This window comes from Phoenix dactylifera, chromosome 10 (genome assembly GCF_009389715.1).
Source record: "Phoenix dactylifera cultivar Barhee BC4 chromosome 10, palm_55x_up_171113_PBpolish2nd_filt_p, whole genome shotgun sequence".
Lineage (NCBI taxonomy): Eukaryota > Viridiplantae > Streptophyta > Magnoliopsida > Arecales > Arecaceae > Phoenix > Phoenix dactylifera.
Genome location: NC_052401.1, coordinates 7509802 through 7533899, shown reverse-complemented (window position 1 = coordinate 7533899; position 24098 = coordinate 7509802). Strand labels below are relative to the sequence as shown.

At 39.1% G+C, this 24098-nt stretch overlaps 1 protein-coding gene across 3 annotated transcripts in view; it reads left to right on the top strand.

Moving 5' to 3' along the window:
* LOC103711998 (CCR4-NOT transcription complex subunit 3-like) overlaps positions 1-20066 on the top strand; it is a 36638-nt gene extending 16572 nt beyond the window's left edge. For 2 of the 3 annotated variants that reach the window (XM_008798361.3, XM_008798360.3), the window contains exons 9-16: positions 320-1084; positions 8037-8207; positions 16877-17039; positions 17113-17240; positions 18016-18294; positions 18405-18539; positions 18622-18803; positions 19208-19467. In XM_008798361.3, the coding sequence (XP_008796583.2) occupies positions 320-1084; positions 8037-8207; positions 16877-17039; positions 17113-17240; positions 18016-18294; positions 18405-18539; positions 18622-18803; positions 19208-19274 (1890 nt within the window). In that variant the 3' untranslated portion in view covers positions 19275-19467. Of the gene's footprint in view, positions 1-319; positions 1085-8036; positions 8208-16876; positions 17040-17112; positions 17241-18015; positions 18295-18404; positions 18540-18621; positions 18804-19207; positions 19468-19561 lie in introns of those variants that run through there. The other variant, XR_003386617.2, reaches the window with a different exon arrangement.
* Positions 20067-24098: the final 4032 nt, after the last annotated feature.

The following is a 24098-nucleotide window of genomic DNA, read 5'->3' as shown; positions in this document are numbered from 1 at the left end:
TTTGCCTGTGTACATTTATATGAATTGTTTAATCTTAATATTTTTAAAGCATCTTTCTGGCTTTACTGGTATAGCCTTTCTGCAATCATGTGAAAATGATTTCTAGTGTTTAAAATTATTTATGCGTTTCCTGTCACCTTTTGTTTGTTACTGAGATGCTGAAAAATCCTCCTATAACTAATTGACTCACCGTTTGATATCTGAAGCACTCTATGAAGCTCGATGGCTTATGTTTATCTATTTACATACTATCTAGTTTGATGACTAAATAACTTCTTGATATTGTATGATTTCATATGGTATTTTTTTTTTTCACCAGGCTGCCTTGACATCAACTGCCTCACAAAATACTGCACAGGACCATGGTGAAGAAACAGCTTCCCTGGACAGTAATTCTGATATGGCTCCTAGAACGCCACCTTCCAAAAGTGGAGCTATGGAATCTTTGGTGTCGTTAGCTTCCCCCAGTGTCAGTTCTGGGACACCTGCAGGTCCCACTCCTGCTGCTGCTACTATCGTTTCTGGACGCCCATTGGCTGGTGGGCCAACTGTAGCAGCAATACCGTCCTGTCCACTAAGTGTTCGAGGTGCTTCAGATAACTCATCTGCAGCCATGTCTGCATCTATTGCTATTTCATCGAGTTCGGTAAAGGAGGATGATAGCATGAGCTTCCCTGGTCGTAGATCATCTCCAGCCATCCATGAAATTGGAATTGGGAGAGGTATTAGCCGAGGGATATCCAGTCAAGCATCCATTAGTGCTCCTATGAGTTTAGGCTCAGCCAGTGGTGTTTCAGGCAATGGAGCACTAGGTTCAGTTCCTGCAGTCTCTGAAATGGCTAAGAGAAACATGTTAAATGGTGATGAGAGAATTGGAAGTGGCAACCTCTCGCAGCCATTAGCTTCTCCTCTAAGTAATAGAATCCTATTGCATCAGGCTTCAAAAACTAATGAAGGAACTAATTCAAATGATTCTAATAATGTTAGTGAGGCAGCAGTTATTGGTGGAAGAGTCTTTTCACCTTCAGTTAGTGGAGTTCAGTGGAGACCTCAAAATACAGCTTTTCAGAGTCAAAATGAAACAGTATGTGTTTTTTTTTTCTCTTAATAGTTTTGAAGCTCCCTTCTCAGAAGATGCTTTTTTCTCTCTCCTAACTTTTCTTCCTATTGCTTCACATAATTTGTCAGTACAAGATATTCATTTCTTGTAAATGCCAATGGTTTATTAGAAAAGCATTCATCCATATCTGTGATTTCAACTTTGGAGAAAAAGGAAAAGACAAATACATGAATACGATGAACAATTATGCTCATTTCTTGAAAAACATGGGGTAAGCTATAATAGGAGTGAAGAACGGAATTAAAACATGTCAGTTTAGTTAGTAACATTTGTTAGTTCATTTGGCTCTATGTGCTGATACAAGAAAGAAACTTTGGTAGAAGATGTCTCATGTATGTCCTCATATACATATTCAGGCATGATTAATGGATACTACATGTGATTCTTATATTGCTTGGCATGCTTTGATCTTGCATGTGCAAATTCCTAATCAAGAGATTGAGGCATGGTTGTCATTTATTCTGAAGGTTGCTGCTGGATAATAGAGAACTCACGAAAAACAACCTTGATGCTTGTCAATGCTTCTTGGATTGCTTGTGGACTTGTGTAGGAATGTGCTGTTTGAATTTCAATGATTCTAGGATATATGATTTACCTAACATTAGACTCTCACATAATATCGTTGATGAAAGTGACCATCCACCTCTCAATAGTTAAATAAACTAATTTCACACTCTCGGGCAATTATTTAGATAGCAACGTATACAGCCATATTGTGTTGTATATTGTATGATAATGACACAAGGTATGAACCTCACTTTGTTTTGCTGGCACCTATTAGGTACACTATCCGTATGGTACTGTATTGTATCTGGCCAGATCAAGGAATGCTGAACCGACCTGAATTGGGTGGTTCAGCCCATATCGAATTGTACTGAAGCTGGTTTGGGACGGCTCAGCCTCTCGAGTCGGTTTGGGCCCGGTTTCATTAAAAACCCTCTCCCGACCTTGTATGCACCTTTGAAAATGCCCCGACTCCTTCGCTCGTCCGCTCCTTTGCTCATCTCACTCATGTCATTCGCTCTGTCACTTTAAGGAGGTAAGCCCCCTGTCTCCTCCCCTCTCTCTCCCTCCCCCCTCCCTCCCTCTCCCTCCACATCGAACTGTTCGGCCATTCCAATTAGGGTTTCCCTCTCTCTCCATCTCTTTCCCTCTTATCTCTCTCCCCCCTCGCATCGATGGAGGCCCTTCTCCCTAGATTCCGGCACCTCCCTCTCTCCCCCTTCCTCCCTTTCTCTCTCTTCCTATCTCTCCCCCTTCCCCTCCCCCTCCCTCTCCAGCTTGTGTTGTGTCGATACACCTCGAAACGGCATATTACGAGTCCATATCATATCGTACCATTGGCCAACCAATACGGGTCCCGGTATTGGTACAACCAACCTTGGTCTAGATTATACTAGTAGGTGCTAGTACTAGTACTTCAACCTTTGCCCTTGAGCTTGATGTTTTGGAATTTTAATGCCTCATGAGAGAGTTTCACATTAATAGGTTAGCACTCTTCTTCTTCCTTTTTACAATTGGAGCTGGGTGACCAATGCAATGTTTAAACAGTATGAATTTCGATGTTGCTTTTGAATCTTCCAAACTCGTGTTAGTTTTTTATTTCTATTCTTTTATCTAGAGCCTCAATTTATATCTATGTTTCTTAAGATTAAAACATGGTTTAGAAACTTATCTAAACTATTTCAGAGTTTTTTATGGATTTAACTAAAACCAAACCTCAGAACATCTACGAGAGCTAGAAGTGATGCATGCAGCTTGAAGCCTTCTATTGCTGAATTTTTGCTTTAATTTCAGTCTATATGCTTTTATTTTTAGGTTTAGGTGGTTTATATCAGTTTTCATGTAGTAACTTCAGTTATAACTACCTCATCACCTTATTTAAATCCTGGTGCCTTTTATAAGGGCTGGCTAGATAGAGAGAAGAGGGAGAGAGGAGATAGATGCCTCGTCTCATTGAGGTGGGTGAGTGTTCCCCTTTCCACTGGCCCTCTTCTCTCGCTATTGTCTTAGGCTGCCTTTGTTGGATTGCAAAATCTGGGATTAGCATTCCCATGCTATGCAGAATGGTCGCCTTAATATAGAACATATTAGCATTCGAAAAGTTGAATGAATTAAATTCCTTTCTCTTAGGGGTAAGATAATGACCCCCTTGAAAACCCAAAAAATTCCTTATACGAATTGTTTATGCAAATTTTGATGGAATAAAGCTCCTTTGATGGGGTCACGAGAATATTGTGAATTTAATGGAACTAGCAAACTGACATATGCAATGGACGTTAAGTAAAATAGACGACTAGAAAAATCATAAAATAGGGTACGTTAAAAAAAATAGACAAAGAGAAAGAATAGAAAAATAGAACTGCAAAAAATACCTTGAAAATAAATAATATAAGATGAAAATATAAGCATAATCTAAATAAGACAAAAAATAAAAAATGATAATAAGATAAACATAAAAAGCAAAAATAACATAAAAATTATTTTTTTGCAGCCATCACCATCATAGTGGTTGTAGTAGTCTCTGTCAAATTCATAATCCCTACTTATTCACTTTTTGTTAGAGGCCTTTAGCAATGGGGCACTGTCTTATGGATATCCTTGATAAATTTTTTTCTAACAAATTAGAAGATCACAATATGTCCATTATTTCTTTGTCATCTCTCTTATTTGTTAGGGATTAATGGTAGAAGGCTAGTTTGTTTGGAAAGAACTCATGGGAAAAACTGTATTGAAGGCCCACATGTTTGGAAAAAAAGATGGGAATGGATTTGTTTCCAAACGAGAATTTTTTTCTAGAGATTGTAAAGGTATTAAAAAAAAAGGACATTTGTTAGAAAAAATGATAGACGAAACCTACAAGAAAATTTTAAAATTTAAGACTTCCTTTTTATAGTTTAATGTAAATCAAAGTTCATTGTACATTTGCATACCATCCCGTACAGGATGTACTGTATCGTATTGGTACCAAACCGAGACTCAGTACGAGGGGCATACCGATTATTGAGTCTCAGTATGATGAACTGACCTCTATTTTGTGCATATCAACATTGCAACAGCATGATACAGGTATGGGGTCCGGTATAAGATTGCGAAGTTTGGTATAAATAAAGCCCCTTTGGCCAAAATAGATAATCTTGGAATAAATTGAGATTGAAAAATAATGTTTGGCAAGGATAAGGGGTATTCCACCCTTGTTCCCCAACCAAATGCAGCATTAAGGGGAGTTAGCCACGATGGGTAATTTGGGGATATTCTGATTTCTTTTTTTGTTAGCGTTGCTAGTTATTAAGCCCTATGCATTATATGAAATCAATGTTATGAAGATTAAAAGAAGCAATGATTTCCATTTATTCTCTTGAGGCTTTGGTGCCTATTCTTGATCTCTCTTCCTCAAGAATTTATTTCTTTCTCTTTACCCCACCCCCTTTTCTTTTCTTTCAACACTTGTGTTACCACTTTATCAGCCCAGATCTGAAATTATGTTACAATTTAATTTAATTTGTTGCCTTAATACTAGATGGCTGCATTGGTCAGAGCATCCATGATCCTTCGGCGGAGTACTACACCATATTTTGCCATTTTAGTGAACACTGATCATGTTAAATGATTTCAAAGCCACGAGAATGCCTTGAGAACAAAGATCATGTGATTAGGGAAATATTATGGACCTTAAATACAAATACCTTGTAGAAGGACACAGACTAGAAGATTGATGATATCATTTAAATATTAAAGTTCTTCGTGCAAGGAAAATAAGATAACCTCTCTTTATCAAATGTAGCTGATTATGATCCAACAAAAACATATGATGCAAGGCAAAGACAAAGTAACTCGTGCATATCTCAGGAAGGGGGAGAGGAAGGGGAGGGCCAAGTGGGGGCGATGTGCTGCATCCAACGCCCTTGAAACCCTTGAATGGGGTTGGGGGGGTGGGGGAGGGTGCTCTTGGACTGTCGCAAGCGGCTTGCAAGTAGGGGGGTAGGGCTCAAACCATCGCGGGTTAAAATTGAACCGTGGAGAGATGGTTTTATAATTGAACCACTAGGTGGGGGTTGAATCGTTCCAACTTGGTGTCGGTTCGGTACAGGCTGAATCGATTTGAACAGGTCGGTTCGACAATCATTGCATGAGACAATACAAGCTCAATAGATGGTATGATAAATTTCTATGGGGTGGGGCCCTAACCCTAACCCTAGAGGAGCGAGAGAAAGAGGGAAGGGGTAGAGGGAGAGGGAGGAAGGGGGAGGGCCGAGTGGAGCGATGTGCTGCATCCGACGCCATTGAAACCCTTGAATGGGGTGGGGGTGGGGGTGCTCTTGGACCATCACAAGCGGCTTGAAAGCAGGGGGTAGGGCTCAAACCATCGCGGGTTAAAATCAAACCATGGGGAGATGGTTTTATAATCAAACCACTAGGTGGTGGCTGAACCGTTCCGACTTGGTGTCGGTTCGGTATGGGCTGAATCAATCTGAACAGGTCGGTTCGGCAATCATCGGATGAGACAATACAAGCTCAATAGTTGGGATGATAAATTTCTATATGGGAGTAGATGACGATTATGCTGAAACAATGGTGCTTATCCATTGTCTCCAAACTTGCCACAAGGTTGGGTTAGTTTTCTTCTGTTCTCTTGGGTCTCCAGTATCTGTTCTCCATTCTTTATATATTCGTCTTCTTTTCCACCTTGTTTCTTCTCTTCAAAACTTGGCTTAGCACAACCTTTGCTCTATGAAAAGAATCTTTTCAACATGATACAATTTAATTTGTGGCCTTAATGCTGAGTAGTTGCATCAGGAACCAACCTTCAAATTGTAAGTCTGTGTTGTTTTTGTTTCTCTCATTGCAGCATTTGTTTGGTTGTTTTGTAGGGAATTGTGACTTGACCAAGATGTTGCTATGACTTTGCTAGATTTTGTGCTTGATTCAACATTTCTCTCCCTCTTTGGACTCTAGAATACTCCTTCTCTCACCTTGTTCTGTGTTATTTGATTTCGTCCATTATTATTGGTTCATCAGATGTTGTTTAATGTTATATAATAGTTATTTACAAAGTTTAGGTTCCCACCAACCATCACCACATTTAAGCATTTCTGTAAAGCCATGCTGTATTGATTGATCAAAGGATGAAAGATGTGAATTCTGTTTCATCATCTAAATGTTCAGCAGGACAATCTCATCAAGAGAAGTTAGGAATAGATAAACTCATTATGCTTTCCTTGATATTGTGGTCAATTATTCTTGAGGTCTCCCCCTTTGTTCATCTCAATGTCCATTAACCACTGACTCGCTCATCTCATAGGCTGAATATCTGATATCAGGTGTTTAAGTTTCTTGCCATAATGAGAAGCCATGCAATTTGACCAAATTATTGGTCTTCAAAGAATTCTATGTTCATAGGCATACAGTTCTTATGTTTTACTTGAAACAGCCACGACTAGATTCTTCCTTAAAGCATTTGGAGTTCATTAATAAATTGGGTGTTATATGACATACATACTTGTCCAACACATCATCATCCCTTTCACTAGAAGAAAATTGCAAAATGATTAGCATTTGATACTTTCACAAACATGATTCTTCCTTTTTCGTGTCTGGGTTGTATACTGCCCTGCTTCAAAGTAAGCTACTCAATGAGCTTCCTCCAATATGCATTGAAATTTTGAGGCTACTGTTTCTGATGTATATCCATCAGCATCAAAGTTTGCTTCCAAAAAACTCTCAAGTGTGTTTTGTAAAATTAATTTCTGGTGTTCTTTCATCTCTTTATTTTTAAAATTCTATATTATCTGATTTATTTTGGGTTTAATTTGGTTCTATATTTAGAAACATGTATGATAGTTTGATTTTAATCAACGATGCATGTTTCTTTTATTATGTTAGGGTTAATGTCATAATTTTATACAAAATCGATTCTCTAGAAAAGAGATGGATTACTTAGATCTTTCACTTGGTCAAGTCTTAAGTTTTCTCATCCCTAGTGGGTAGAATTCTTTTGTCCTCCTTTTGGTCTTTCTTCCTTTTTAGTATTCTTCTATTTTTTGGCTTACCTATTTGTTGCCTATTTGTGTCATGATTTCGTAAACATATTATGACATCTACTTTACTACATTTTAGTTCAAGTCCACTCCTCCACTTTGGCAACCTCTTGTGATTCATGATTGTGTCCCCTAAAGGATTTCTCTAAGCAATCCCAAATCACATGCATTTTTCAGATCAAGAATGCCTAGATATAATTTTAAGCGACAGGAGCCTCAAAGTTGAGGAGAAAAATTCATTAACAGATGCTGTCCTAATATTTTAACAAATTGGGTGGAAAAATTGCCCCTAGATTTGATCGTTTGATGTAATTTTTTTAGCAAACTATAAATTAAATTTTATAGTTCATATTGCTCATAAGTTTTTTCTTGTTATGGAGTTGCCTTTTTAAAAAAATGAAATAAGAAAGAAAAAATGGGGAAGAAATGAAAAAGGGCAGTAATTGCCATCCTCTCTGTATTTTATAGTATTTCCTTAGTTCTCTTCGAAATAATGTGTACCCATATTGTGTTAGTTTTGCACTTACCTGGGTTGACAGTTCTAATTCAAGATAATTTGAAAAAACTTTTGAGAATGAATAACAGCAATCTAGCTGGTTGTTTGATTTTTGCTGCTGACATGTCAATTTACTTTATTTTTTTTATATTCCTTTTCCTAAGGTTATTTAGGCTCCAAGATAATTTTATCCTAGGTAAGTATTTGCTTCGGGATATCAACCATGACCGAGCTGCCATATTGTGCCTTTGAAATATGGCTCACTGATCATCATCTATGTTTTGGCTACTCTGATATCTTTTTGGGGCATAGCATAAGAGTTTGCTAAAGATCAACATGGTGTCCAATTAAGAAGATTCACTTGTTGGATTCCTTCTTTCAGGGTCAGTTTCGTGGACGGCCTGAGATTGCTCCTGACCAGAGGGAGAAATTTCTGCAACGGCTGCAACAAGTGCAGCAACAAGGCCACAGTACCCTTCTCGGTGTTCCTCACCTTTCTGGTGCGAATCACAAGCAATTACCTGCACAACAGCAAAATGCACTTTTACAACAGGTACTTTCCTCCTTGAACCCTAAACTTGTCAAATCTTTTGTTTTCAATAAAATCTTATCTTTATTCTGATGATTTACATATAAAAGGCTGTGAGACTGGTTTTAGAGATTTCTTTTAAGAACTGCTTTATTGAAATACCTTTTCTGTATCTAAGAAAGGTTTTCTTGTTTTCAAACTATGGCAGCTCTAGAATGCAGATTATTGGTCTTGGAAAGTTGATATAACATTGGCACCATTTTTGTTTCTATGCATCTTTGATGGTTAACTAATTTTTCTCATAAGCCATTTTTGGAAATTGCTATTCCTAAAAGAACATAGGTTTGTGTTTAAACTTTAAAGTAGGTTAATATAAAGTATCATGGCATGGAGTTTTTTAAGCAGCGGGTTTGTTCTTGGGTTATTAGAATGTTTAGAGGCTTTAAGCCTGGAAGGCCTTGTTTTTGCAATAGCAACCCCTGAATAAATGGATTAAATTATTCTTAAACCAACTCTGATTCAGAGTAAATTATTTCACCGCATAGGGTGGAATAGTTCATTCCTAGTTAAAAGAAACATAGTACTGCCCCCGAGGAAAAGGTGGATTGTAAAGGATTTCTAGCAAGAATAGCTAGAATAAGGCTAGAATAAGTAGGTTAAAAGGGTCCTATTCAACATCTATTGTGCCAGTATCGGGCCCCGGACCAATGGTCTGGCGGTACTGGTTGGTACGGCCCTGTGCCGTGTCGTGCCGACCCTGTACTGGCATAGTAGAAGAGGCAGAGAGAGGGAGAATAGGAGAGTAAAAAAGAGAGAGAGAAGGGAGAGGCTGAGGGAGGCCAGTGGAGAGCCAGTGGAGGGCTGCGGAGCTGCCGTGCGGAAGAGGCAGAGGCCGGGAAGCCGCGGAGGAGGGGCTCCACCTCTAGTTCCCTCTTCACAAAAATAAACGGGGCCTCCTCCGGACCCATGTTTCAAACGAAACAGGGGACTAAAAACGGAGCCCCTCCTCTGTGGCTCCCCGGCCTCTCTCTTCCTTCCTCTCCTTCTCCCTCCATCCTCTCTCTCTCTCTTTTTCTCCTTTTCCCTTTTTCCTTCTCCTTCTTTCCCTCCGTCGCCGGTCTCGGTTTTGTTGTTGGAATTGTCTCGCCTGCTGCTGGTACGGCTTGGGACGCCCCGAACCGGACGGTTCAGGATGGTTCCGCCGACCATGGTCCTATTTTATTGACACCTTAAACCAATTGCTGCAAAATATACAGTGGGCAACATAGTAGTAATATTTTTGAGAAAATCTTGAATTATAGATGATTTTTTCATTGAAAGAATGATCCTCTGGATTATCCTTAGATTATTAATTGGCCAATGGCCTGTTAGTTTTCACAAACTATATGATATATTCACAGAGTCACAGTTTATTCTGGAACATTCATGAGCTAAATTCTATCTGCTGCTGCTGCTGGTGGTGGTATTTTTGCCCTTGTTTGATTTCTTTCCTCCTCCATGCTTGCTGTTAACTGAGTAATCCACGGATTTGTTAGAACTTAGAAGTCTTACATCTTTCAGTTTACTGCTTTTCTATGACTGTTTAATAAATTCTCAATTTTTTGCTCCTGGCCGAATTGCTCGCAAATGCCAAACTCGTGGCTATGTTGTCTGGGGTAGTCTGTGACTATTGTTATTCCTGATGCTAGTGTTGTAAGTAGTTGCTGAAATTGGTAAACAAACAGATAGTAAGGTTGACTTTTAACTTGAGTTATGCAATGGGCGTTTGGCCAATCCAAGTTATGCAGTTCATGAATTATTTAATAATATTGAGGTCCCTTTGTACATGAAGTGGGCCTTGGGCTTATTTTATGTGGTTATGGATAAGAAAGATGAGCATCATACTTAATTGTTAATTGTGAATGTCAAGGACAAAAAATGCTTTATCTATTGTCATGTTGGAAAGAAAGGTACTTTGGAGTAACACCATCTTGGTGTTTACTTTTTGCTGGTAGCCTTAAATCATTATACATCCTGTTTGCAAAGTTTAAAAAAAATTGGTTCCAGCTGGAGCCTAAATATTATGTGTCTCGTCCCATACGTCAAAATGTACACTTGTCAAATCAACTCCTATTCATTGATGAAAGAACCACTAAACCTTATAGAAAATGAAAAACTTGGACAAGTCTAAAGAAATCAGAACAGTATCTTATACACTAAACTCTTAACAGATATTATAGAACTGGTGCGCATGAATAGCTTAGTTGGAAGTATTTGATGGATAATTTTAGTTTCAGCAATTGATGATATGCATGTTTTTTTCTTTTATTTTTTTTGTCAGGTGTTTGTGTTTGTAAATGTAAGTTGATACATAAATAGGTAGTCTAGGTCAAGATTTGCCATGCCAGCTGGTACCATACCATATTGGGTGTATTGTACCGTACCGATACGTAATTGGTAAGTAGTCTTATATTGTACCGACACTCAGTACATCTCGTCGTCTCGTACCGTACCACATACCAACGCTGTAATTGGATGGTACGAGGCTTGGTACCGAGATGACGAACGTTGGCTTAGGTTAAGATCAACCTTTTTTGAGGGTAAATTTAGTTGAGTGAAATTCAAAGAGATGAATTATCGAAAAAAAAATTTAAATCATTTGGTGTGATCTACAATAGCTAAACTGCCTGTGAATAAATAATAAATTGTTTTTAAGATCATGTGCCTATTCATCTAGCAAGGTTTACAATATCAAGGTACGGAGGTATATGGATTGGAGGTCAGTATAGTATGCAAGGTATTAAGGATTCTGCTGACAGAGTATCAATAGGTTTGCATAGATATGGCTAGTATACCATTGGTATGACATCATTTTTGGCATTTAAAAATCTGATTTCGACCATTTTATCCTGATTTCTTGTTTCAATGCTATGATTTTGCAAGAAAATAGTGAGGAGTATTGATTTAAGTGCGTTAATTTTGTTTTTGTTTATGTACTGAAGTCACTGACATGCATGTTTAGCTTATAAAATCACATAACTTGGAATCAAAAAATACAGTTAAAGCATATATATGTTAAAATTAGCGATTGAAATGCAGTTAGGTTATTAAATATAATTGAATTTGACGAATCAAAACTGATAAAAATATTTCTAGTGTCATACATACATGGAGATTTTCATGTAATTGAAATTCAATTTTGTAATTCTTCATTTTAAGTTCTAAAGTTCTGAACCTGATTAAAAGTCAAAATATAATTTTAGCCAAAATAAACTAGGAACTCTATTTAAATTTCTTTGGGAAGACAAATAGTCTAATGAATATCCAAGGTTTCATGTTCAGGTTAGAGCAAATTTTTATTAAAAAAGCAGGAGCAATAGAGAGAAAAAGAGGGCTGTCATAAATATATGGTAAACCAATTGCATTCCATTGTTGACTAACACATGCTTCAAAAATCTTGATATAGGGCAGTTGATGTTTGCCTGCTTGATTTAGGGTTGATGCGAGCAGCTTGGCTAGTATTTCCCCCTAACGAACCCTCCATCTATGCTTGGTACTGGCTTAAGTTAGTATGGTATGTTGCGAGCATTACATACCAAACCGACTAGTTTTTTAATATATATATATAATCAAGGTCGGTGGAATCGTCCCGAACTGTCCGGTTCAGGGCATCCCAAGCTGTATCGGCGGCTTCTCAGGATGGTTTCGACAACCAAACTGAGACGTCGTCGCAGGAGGGGGAGAAGAAGGAAAAAGAGGAAAAGAGGCTAGCTTAGGGCCGGTTGATGGAGGCCGAGGAGCCTTCGTGTGGAGGAGGCGGAGGCCAGGGAGAGCGGAGGCGGGGCTCTGCCTCCAGTCTCCTGTTTCGTTCGAAACAGGGGCCCGAAGGGGCCTCTTTTATTTTTCCACATTTTTAGTTGAAGTCGACAAACCCACTGTCGACTTCACATAATTTTTTTCTAATAGTTTTTTTTATTTCGTGATATTCAAATGAAGTCGGCAAATGATTTGCGGACTTCACTTAAAAATCGCGAAATTTTTTAGCAGTTAGACTCCTGTTTCGAATGAGATAGGGATCTGGTCGCGGCCTCCGCCTCCGCCTCTTGCCCAGGCGCTGGCCTCCGCTACCCTCCGCCGGCCCCCTCTCTCCCTCCCTCTCTCCCCCTTCTCTCTCTTTTCCTCTCTTCCGTTCGCGCTCTCTCGTTCGCTCTCTCTCTTGCCTTCTCTGCTGTGTCGGTATGGGCCCGACACGGCACGACGCAGGCCAGTACCGACTTGTGCCGCCGGGCAACCGGTACGGTGCCCGGTACCGACACAGTAGACCTTGCATATAATCATTACAAAATGGATGAGTTAGGGTAATAAATTGCATTATAGGCTATACAAATTAAGAATCTAAATTGTTGCTCTTAATCTGGGTCTAGATATCCTCTAGCTATCGCAAGGAATAATCTCTTCTTCAATTGATGGCAAAACACCTGCCTAATCATCCCTTGATGGCTCACCCGCCCCCCTTCCCATACATCCTAATTACTCTTAAAAACTTGATTTTTCATTTTTGGCCCATTTTTAGGTGTCCTCCATTTTTCACCCTAATAAGGTTATAGAGTCCTTGATCTAAGTCAAAGTTCACGCTAAACCTTGTCTAGACCCTTCTTGACCATGTCCTATGCTAACCCGAATTTTTCCTTGATTCATTTTTGCTTAGTTACACCAAAAATTCATGTTTTTCATTTTTATCATTGTTTAATGATTAATTTCCTTATTTTTTGTTAATAAAGCCACTAAACCTTGTCCTTTTCTCTGAAATTTTTACCCTAATCTTGTGCTATTATTCACTAGCTTAATCCCTTGGCTATACGTAAAATTCCTCTAAAAACACTTAAAATATCTACAATTGTGAAATTGCACCTAACCCATCCCATAATTGGAATTTTATTGAACCTTATTTACATCTTCATTTCCTTTATTTTCTTTAATCAAATCCATCAATTGTAGCCTAAATTCCATCCATCACCCTCCATTAAGTTGTATTCTTACCTACCTATTTACTTAGGTGTACACCTTGATCACAAATTCTAATCATATCTGTGTGCCTATGCTATTACCACCTCTAATCACCCTTAATTGCACTCCCTAATTATCACATGCTCTTTCCTTGGGATCCCACCTTCTATATTTATGCCACTTGGCACACTCTCCTACTACCTCACTTCTTCTAAAATCCTTCTATAACTAGTTCTTCCCTCCATGTGCTAAGTGTCCTCAAATACATATCATATTTTAAGTTGGTTCTCTTGCACCCTATGCCATTCCCTAATAAGGAAAAAGGAGATATTTCTCCATAACTACCCAGCCCTTTCTCCAAATCTAGATCCATGACATGCATTGGTTCCATAGGTTGTTTTGTGTTTGGTCCTCTTAAACCATCACTACTTGGTCCATTTACCATCCTAGCCCTTGGTCTCTGCTTAATTTTAAATAAACCCCTTGCTTAAACCTTAGAATTAGGATTTATTTCATCAATGCCCCTGCTCTGCCCCTTGATCTACTTCTAATTTCTCTTCTGTCCTCGCTGATCCTAGCCATCCACTCGAGGGAAAGCGAACCTTTCTCCCTCTACAAAATTATAGCCATCAATGTCATCAATCCTAGTAATCTAACCCTCAACCAACCGCAAACCAACACCTTATAGTCCCCTCCTAACCCTTAGATATACGGAAGACTCTAGAATCCTTTATCCTAGCCATCTATCCTACCCTCTTTTCACTATAAATATCTCCTCCTCTGAAGAGAAAAGTAGAGGAAATTAGCTTCTTGGGGGAAATCATGCTTTGAGCGAACCCTAGGATCCCTTCTTCTCCTGTCCAACTTCATCTTCTATCTCCAGCCGCTAAAAGAAACCCCAATCCAAGAATTCAAGAGCTTACCAAGACATGAAGCTAGGAAGAGAAGACTATTTCTATCCCTTTAGTTGGGGGGCCTCTTCAACTAGAGGTCTAAGACTAAAGGGAAGGGTAGAGGAAGTGGCTAAGAAATGCATTGGGCGCTACACCAACTCCCATCTCCCCCTCTCTTCATTCTTCTCTCTTCTCTCTCTCTCTTCTCTCTCTTTTTCTATATTTCTCTTATTTTCGGATGTATTTTTGTTTTATGTTTTGGTAGACAACGTAGAAGTTGATTGTGGAGCACTGAACTAGCCTTTAAGACCTACGCTAGAGGGATGTTAGGATGTACACCTTGGTCCTTTTCCTACACTAATATAGGTCCTTACCCTATAACAATCCCTTCTTTTTCTTCTTTTAGGTTTTCCTAGGATTTCTTAAACCCTAAAATTTTAGATGGGGACTCCATTGAAACGTGACCTTTGAGGGGTGACCAACACTAGGCCCCAACTGTTTTGATTGCGTTTAATCCATAAATCGCATGAAATTGTTGTAAGATGCTATCAATACTTTTAGCTTTGGGATGACAGATAGCTAGGGGTTTCAAAACATTACAGTTTTTGGTTTTGTAGGCAGTTGCAAGTAGCAGGTCACGCTCAGTGTGTATGTACAGTGTGGTATGATGGGGTGGGTGAGGCAGGGTGAGGTGCGAGCTTTGTTGTTTGTGTGGATGTGGGGGGTTGGGATAGGATTAGGGTTAATGTAGTAGAGAGATGTCCATTTGATTGTGTGCCTACTGGCATTGCTAAATCCGTTTTTTATGTGCATGAAGACCAGAAGACCAATTGCGCATGTCTTCTTACATTTATAGATGCTGTTAATTTTTTCATCTGGATATATGTTTATTTTTGTAGTGGCTTTATAGATTTTTTTGCCATCATCGAGCTTATTAAATGGGAAGATGTGCTACTGTTTTTGATTTTGTAATTATAATATATACTCATAAATGTTAAATAAGTTTAGTGAGTTGTAGAATTATTTAAGTTTAGATGTCGTGCCAATCTTTTAAGCCAATTGCGATATAATATAAATCTAGATTCCACAACTATTTACAATATTGAGTGAGACCACCTTCAAGAAATTTATTATCCTGTTGACTTAATATTTTTGAAATCAAGAAAGTGGAATGTGGTCCTCTTGTTGAAAGCATTCCATTAAAAATTTGTGGGATAGGGAATATGTAAAAATCACCTTCATCACCCTTTATAGGTAAATTGAGTCTCTGTTTCACAATCTAAACAATTCAGAGTTCCATATTAATTTGGTTTATGCTTTGTGATTTTGGACATTGTCATGACAGAAATTTTACCTTGGCTAGGGCTTAGGTTCATGCACAGTGGTGGGAACAAAAATTTTACTTGGGAACCGTTAAGACTTGTAATTTTGAATGTTGAAATGATTTTTTATTTGTCAAAGCTACTTGTTCAATGTAGATAGACTGCTGTTTATACATGTAATGTCCATTGTGTTTTATCTTATGCTTCTACTTGGAACTTTCCAGATTGTCCTCTGGTGATATTGTAATTTTTATTAAGCAATAATAGGTGGATGTTGTTGCATGTAACACAGGATGAGCTGTGCTTATCTGATGAGATTTTCTGGTTGTATGGGCATCCAATCCCATTTATTGGGGTAGAAGGGACTAAATCCATATGTTGATATTTTTTCATCGTAGTACTAGAATCTTTTGGTGAGTCTTTCTTTTCCTTTTCATGGCAGTGATCTTAGTTCTACTGCCTTATAAAAACCAAAATTTGGCAGAAACTATATCATCTTCTCAAGTATCTCTCTCTTTTTTTAAGCAATAGCTTTCTTACTCTTTGAGCTCTTTTAGTAGATATATTTGGGAGAGGATTAGTTTAACTCAAATGCCCTTTCCATAAGTTGAGACCTTAGGAGTAGGATCTTCCTAGAAAATTACCTACTTCAGAATCTTCCTGGAAACTTGTATGCATCCACTTCCTAAGCACTAGTGATCCACTTTCGAAATACCCCACCTGTTTCCTCTTCTGATTCAGGTAACTTAGGCTGAGACTATTTATCTTATGAAGAGTTCATTTATGTTTTGTTTTCATATTTAGAGTTCAGGTTCTCCTCTGGCAAAAAACTTTCCATGATCTGGCTCTTCCTTTGTTCAGTTGAAATCTTGACTTAACAGAAGAATAGGGCTGAGATTGTCAATTGCAACAAGCTCTTTTTTTTTTTTTGACCATGGGCGAACATGTTTAGATTGCTCAGAAAGATCCCTTTGGCATTTGTCTGGAAACTTTCACTGGATTATATTGAATTTAGGCCATAGGTTGCATGAAAGCACCTATGGTGACATCAATATCATCCTCAGCACTTGAAGACCTATGGCCCCTTGTATCTTGGTTGAGAGTTCACTGGAAACAGAAAATTCTCGACGACCATCCTAATATCTTGGGTTATATTTCAGCAAAAAGCATTAAAAATGTTAGGTTATATATTGTTGCATCAGAGAAACTTATATCTTGATTGTAGGGTTTGTTTTTAGTACGTTGTGCTAATTTACTTAATGAAGAGGTTGCTTTTAGGGGAAACCTTATCTTTGTTGATATGGTTCAGGAAGTTAATTTCTGAATTTTTGAGGGATGCTTATCTTGCATGAAGCTTGCATATCTATTTGAAAAAACCATGCTACTGAAGCAGTCATTCATGAAATGCATTTACCACTTTAAACTCTCAAAGATTGAGATAGCAATTTTAAATCTGTTATTAACATAATGTCTAACGAAATTTTCTATGCAGCTTAATTCTCAAAGTTCTTCTATTTCACCTCAAGTAGGATTAGGACTTGGAGTACAGGGACCAAGCCTTGCTTCTGTTACGCCAACCTTGCAACAGAAGGCAACTCCAATTCTTCAACAATCCTCCTCACATTCCTTGATTCCGACTGGACCAAAAGATGGAGGTATTTATTATTCCTTTTCAAGAATTTGTTTTACCACAATTAATTGTCAACCATTTTGCATTTTGTAATGCAGATGCTGGACACCTTAAAGTAGAAGATCAGAATCAACAGAATTTGTCTGATGATATGAACGTTGAAACTGCTACAAGTTCTGGTCTCAACAAGACTGTTAATGATGACGACTTGAAGACACCATACATGGTAGAGACTCATCAATTTGAGAATATAGTCTTTGTTCATGCTAGGACATGCTAAATTTGAAACCCCAATTTTGGATTTTCATCCTAAAAACATCTGCTGGAGATGGAAATTTGCTCTATTAGGACTTTACCATTTGAATTTGATTCATAAAGAAATATAATTATTTGCTTTCTCCCTTCTTTGTTGTTATTTAATGAAATGACAAGTCTAACATTAATGGCAAATGCGACTCCTTTGATGCCTTTCCAATTTTATACATCAATTGAGCTGGTTTCTGTGGGCATGAACCGGTTTTTCTTCCATTAAAATATCTGCATCACATGAACCCATCAAGATCCTTGTCTTCCTTAAACGTGTTATTCATCCTATAATTGTCTACTATTTGCATTTGCTATTATTATACATCTAGACTTAATTTTCTTTGCCCGATGAAGCTGTCAGTACTTTTTTGGAATGTTGAGGCAATTTATTTATTCCTGAAAGGTATGGTTGCTCGTAAATTCATAAACCTGTCATAACAGGTCCAGTAGGAAACCCTTGGTAAATGTTGAATTTGGAATATGTTATTGGTTTAAAGGGGTTTACTCCGTATGTACTAATTATGTATCTATTACTTGCTTATCTTAGAAATTATTCTTAATAAAAATTGCTCTTTATAATCACTTGCTTTTAAATAAAAAATGACAGTATGTGGAGATAATCAAATCATTAACATTTGTAATTTCTGAAAACTGTAAAGTGTAAAGGTCTTTTTCATTTTGGGGGATTTTTTTAGGGCCCAGCTTCACCGTCTATGATAGAAGGTAACCAGTTGCCCAGAGATACTGATCTCTCACCTGGGCAACCATTGCAACCCAGTCAGTCTTCAGCGGGCCCTGGTGTTATTGGTCGAAGAAGCATCTCTGACCTTGGTGCCATTGGAGATAACCTTGGTGGATCAGCGGGGAGTTCTGGCGGAATGCATGATCAGATCTATAATATGCAGATGCTTGAAGCTGTGTTTTGCAAACTTCCACAGCCCAAGGATTCAGAACGTGTAAAGAGCTATGTTCCTGTAGGGAAACTCTGCTATGCTTCACTATACGATCATTAATATAATTTTTTTAGAGTATCCATGTATTCTTTTTCTTTTTTATGGAAGATGTTCTTTTTCTTTATTTCCAGAGGCACCCTGCAGTCACTCCTGCTAGCTATCCCCAAACTCAGGCCCCAATCATCGACAATCCTGCCTTCTGGGAACGATTAGGTCTCGATCCAATTGGCACAGATACCTTCTTCTTCGCATTTTACTATCAACAGGTATCTTGTTTCCTTTTAAAGTGGTTACAATGTTGCTTTAAATTCCAAATTTCAATTTGTACTAATGTTGAAAATATTTCAGAACACTTACCAGCAATACTTAGCTGCAAGGGAATTGAAAAGGCAATCATGGAGATACCACAGGAAATATAACACATGGTTTCAACGGCACGAGGAGCCAAAACTTACAAATGATGAATATGAGAGGGGAACGTATGTATACTTTGATTTCCATATTGCAGATGATGGTTCGCAGCATGGATGGTATGTTTAGCTCCTTCAGATATACTTTTACCTTTTTCAAGAAGATGTGGTTTCTTGTTTGGGCTTTATTGTTATTACAAGAACTTCATTTTTACTGTTCTGGCCTCTCAAACACTTTTTAGTTGGTAGGAACCATTAATCCACCAACTAGTTATTGCCTTAGACCTGTGAAAATATATGATTGTCATTCTGAAAAAGACACTTCGAAGCATGATTGGTTGACGGCCTTGATGATTTGATGATAAGGTGACCTTTTTAGTTAAATAATTTGCTTCTTTTTGTTGACACTGAAAAGAAAAATATTGAAGATTTACTTTCTAAACACCACTGGTCATCGATGAAATTTTCCTGAAATCCTCTTTTTTGCTTTTGAAATCATCCTGACATCTTGCTGCTGATTGCAGGTGCCAAAGGATTAAGACTGAGTTCACATTCGAATATAACTTTCTTGAGGATGAGCTTGTCGTGTAGATATACTGGATCACATTATAGACAATTTAATTTCATGTTTCAGTACGTCATGATCAAAGGTTTGTAATTTTCTTTGGTGATCGAATTTATGAATTAATTTTTAGTTACTCAATTATAAGACATCTGTTTTAGTAATCTATAAACTCTGAAAATTATCTGTTCTTTTTTAACTAATATGATGCTTCACATACAAGTTTGACCCTATTCTTTTAAATTCTCCAATGTTCTACCTCCTTTGAAGAAATCAGCATTAAGGAACAGGATTTGCTTTGTGTATGACCTGCCAGCTTTTTGCTGCCCTGAAATGAAGTCGAGAGGCACAGATCTGAATGCATGAATTTGTAGCTGCAGAGGTGAATCTGCTATAAGTTCAGGAACATGCAATGATGAATGAAATTGATATGGTTGATTCTTAGGAGGGAGTTGGAGATCCATCTGCTCGATAAAACCATAATACCTGCAGATCATGGCAGCCTGAGATTGAAAGAGCCAATGATTGCAATCTGCTCGTTACTCTGGCAATTATCTATTCCGAGTGGTAGGAAATATCTTATTGACAAAGTCATAAGATTGTTGTGGGGAACCCTCAGGCAGCTTTTCAGTCTGATGCAAGTGGGGTGGATTTTCAGTAAATATCAACACCAGTTGCGGTTCAACATGTAGAAATTTAATAATATGGTTCATATGGTAACTTGCTCTGTTAGTCTTCAAAAGCAGGTACCTGGACATGGAACTTAAGATCCATTCTCTTTTCCCTTCTGCTTGCCGAAAATACACCTGATATTAGGAATCTGGATTCTCTCTAGATGTTCTGAAATTATATTAGGTATGCAAATGTACTGAAGTTTCATTGCAAATTTTTCATGGCATGTTCGCAATTTGCTTTAGAAATGCAAGGTTTTTCGAGCTGGATCATCAGAGGGAGAGAGTTTGCTGTGTGATATGAGTTTAAACAATAGCACTTGAAAAGGTTTGGCCTACCAGGCCTTGTTTGGGGAAGCTGTTAGTAATAGAGCTTTTGGAAGTAGAGCTGTTGGAAGTAAAACTGTTGGAAGTAGAGCTGTCACGCCCCGAGCCCGAGGCGCGGCAGACGCCGCACGCCCGCACGGCGGGCCGCGCAGGCGTGCAAGGCATTGGAACATATCGGAGCAAATACAGATGTTCAAAAATGACATAATTATTTAAATTGTTCAAAAGCAGTCTTGCAGAGTTTCAAAATAACATTTGCTAACATAATTCAAATATCCAAACTAAACTAACTAAAATGCCAATAACTGAAAAATCATCGGAACATCTAACGCACTTCTCAATCCCGTGCGATCAAGTCTCTGGATCTGAAAAATAGAGAAAATAAAATAATGAGCTACACTAGCTCAGTAAGCAACAAAATATCCCAAAGTGGGGTCAGAGCATATCAAATCAAAATACATGATAATGTCTGGAATAAATCATAAATATCATTGTTTTGCTGTTTTCAAAATTTATTATCATTTTTTCGAAAACTCTGATACCAGAATCTCAACATGATAGGCTACGGCCACGTAACCCAGTGGCATGGGTTGTACAGAGTGCCAGAAACCACTATTGTTAGTCACCGGTGGCAATGGTGTCCAGAAACTACTATTCTAATCACTGGTGGCGTGGTGTCGAAACCGGTTCCTCACAGATTACAAGTCGACAGGTCCAACGTATAATCCCTATTGGCGGGGCCAGAACAGAACAGATCATAGCCATGCTGAGAATGCATATATATATATAGATACATATATATATATACATATATACATATATATATATACATACATACATATATATATATATATATATACATACATACATATATATATACATACATACATATATATATACATACATACATATATACATACATACATATATATACATACATATATATATACATACATATATATATACATATATATATATATATACATATATATATATATATATATATTTCAGAAATTGTCCAATTATATTTCACGGATTTCAGAGCATATAACATGATTTTCAAATAAAATTTAACATGCCTGACCCATTTTACTGAATACAAAACATATATCAAAACATAATCAGTTTATCAAATAATTTAGAAATCACACTTGAAGTATTAAGTTACTTACCTCTTCTCGCTTAATCCCTACTTCAGATAGACGGATCAGGTTCATCTGTTTAAATTTAATTAATTTCTTGTTAATTTCAGAACTAAGCAAAATCCAAAAATAATACTATTGGACACGGCCCAACACGGCCCAGAGTTGGCCCATAATAGGCATGGCCTGATAGGGCCCACATCGAACATGGCCCAATGGGCCCGCATAGACCCGGCCCAATAGGGCCCCCAAGGTTGGCTTCTAATTGGTTTATTTATGTAATAAATCTTTCCTATAGGGATCAAATACAAATTACTGAAGACCCTTTTTGTGAAATAATATACTGACAAGGGCTTAACTGTAAAATTTCATTTATTGGCCAAATGGGTTCGGGTTCCGGGTTCCGGGTTCGGGTTCGGATTCCGAGCTCAGATCTGAACTGGATTTTGGTTTTCGGGTTTTTTTTTTATTTTTTTTGTTTCGGGTTTCGGGTTAGAACCAGGCCCAAGTTAGTCCCGCAGTGAACAGGACCCGTGACAGGGCCCTTCTTCTTCCCCAAGCCCCCACGGACAGGGGAAGAAGATGAAGAGGAAGAAAGGACCCCGGGGGGGGGGGGGGGGGGGGGGGGGGGGGGGGAATCGGCGGGGTGGCCGGCCTGGGTGGCCGGAGGCCACCTTTCGGTCGACGGCCAGTCGGCCGCAGTGGCGGCCGGCGGTCGTTGCGGTGGCCGGGGTCAATAATCAACCGAGAATGGTCTTCATGGGGCCAAAACCAAGGGAGGAAGGCATGCATCGGCTAAGATCGAATAGCACAAAGGGAAGAGGGCTTACCGGCAGTCGATGGAAGTGGCGGATCTCGGCCGAGGGAGGCTCGATCCAGCGGTCAAGCGGTGGCGGTGGCGCTCGGAACCGAGGGGTTGGATCTCGGAACAGGGGATGGTCGTGAGGGGAATCCGGGCGGCGCTCGGTCGGGAAGGCATGCCGGTCACCCAGGAGAGGAGGAGGAGGGAAGGAGGGAAGAGGAGGAGTTCGGAGGTGCCCCAGGAAGGAGGTCTTGGGGGGTTTTATCACCCCCCTCGTGATGGCTCTCCGCCGTGAAGATCGCGGCGGCCGAGCGAAATCCGCTGCCGCGGTTCGGCCACGGATTAGCTGGAGGAGGGGTGCCGCAGGACTTGCGGCATCCTCGCTCCGACCGCCCCCGGAAGAGCTGGAGAGGATCGCAATCGCGATCCTCTGTTCCGGTCTTCCCAAAAGAGGGAACGAGACTGAAGTCGGCAGGGGCTGCCGACTTCAGCCCGTGTCTCACATTCTCTCCCCCTTTAGAAAAATTTCGTCCTCGAAATTTAATATACCTTAGCTTGCAAAAAGGTCCGAATATTTTTCCTTCATCTCGTCCTCTAGCTCCCACGTAGCCTCACGTTCTGAGTGATTGCTCCACTGAATCTTAACATAAGGAATCGTGCGCCTCCTCAACACTTGCTCTTTTCTATCAACCACACGTACAGGCTGCTCGGGATATGTCAAATCTTCTCTAAGCTGCAAGGGAGCCACTTCTACCACATGGCTCATATCTGTAATATACTTTCTTAGCATGGAAACATGAAAAACATTGTGAACTCCAGACAGTGAAGGTGGAAGTGCCAATTTGTATGCTATAGCTCCTACTCTTTCCAGAATCTCAAAGGGGCCCACATAGCGTGGACTGAGTTTTCCGCGTATTCCAAATCGCATCACCCCTTTAGTAGGAGACACTTTCAGAAACACATGATCTCCGACCTGAAATTCCAATTTCCTTCTTCTATTATCTGCATAACTTTTCTGTCTGCTCTGAGCTATCCGGAGGCGTTCCCTGATCAGCTGGATCTTCTCTACTGTTTGTTGCACAATCTCGGGGCCCATAATTTTTCTTTCACCAACATCATCCCAACAGATAGGTGATCTACACTTTCTTCCATATAGAGCCTCATAAGGTGCCATTTGAATACTTGCCTGGTAACTGTTATTATATGCAAACTCAACCAAAGGCAAGTGACGGTCCCAAGAACCTTTCATATCCATTACACAAGCTCTTAGCATATCTTCCAAGGTCTGAATGGTTCTTTCTAATTGGCCATCAGTCTGAGGGTGGAAAGCTGTGCTGAAGCTCAGAGTGGTCCCCAAGGCTTTATGCAAACTACCCCAAAAGTGAGATACAAACCGCGAGTCCCTATCGGAAACAATGGATACGGGTACTCCATGCAACCTTACTATTTGTTCAATGTAGAGCTCTGCAAACTTTTCCAAGATCATTCCTACTTTGAATGCCAAAAAGTGTGCCGACTTTGTCAATCTGTCCACAATCACCCATATAGCATCATAACCTTTAGGAGTGCGAGGCAACCCGGAGACGAAGTCCATAGTGATGTGTTCCCACTTCCATTCAGAAAGTGGTAGGGGCTGCAACAACCCTGCCGATCTTTGATGCTCTACTTTAACTTGCTGACATATCAAACACCTAGCCACAAATTGTGCAATTTCTCTCTTCATATTATTCCACCAAAATGTACCTTTCAATTCCTTATACATCTTAGTACCCCTAGGATGCATTGTATATCTAGTATTATGAGCTTCCCTCATAATTTCATTCTTTAAATCAGAGTTATTTGGAATACAAATTCTGTTCCTGTATCTCAATGATCCATCCTCATGAAGTCTGAATTCTGATTGAAAACCTG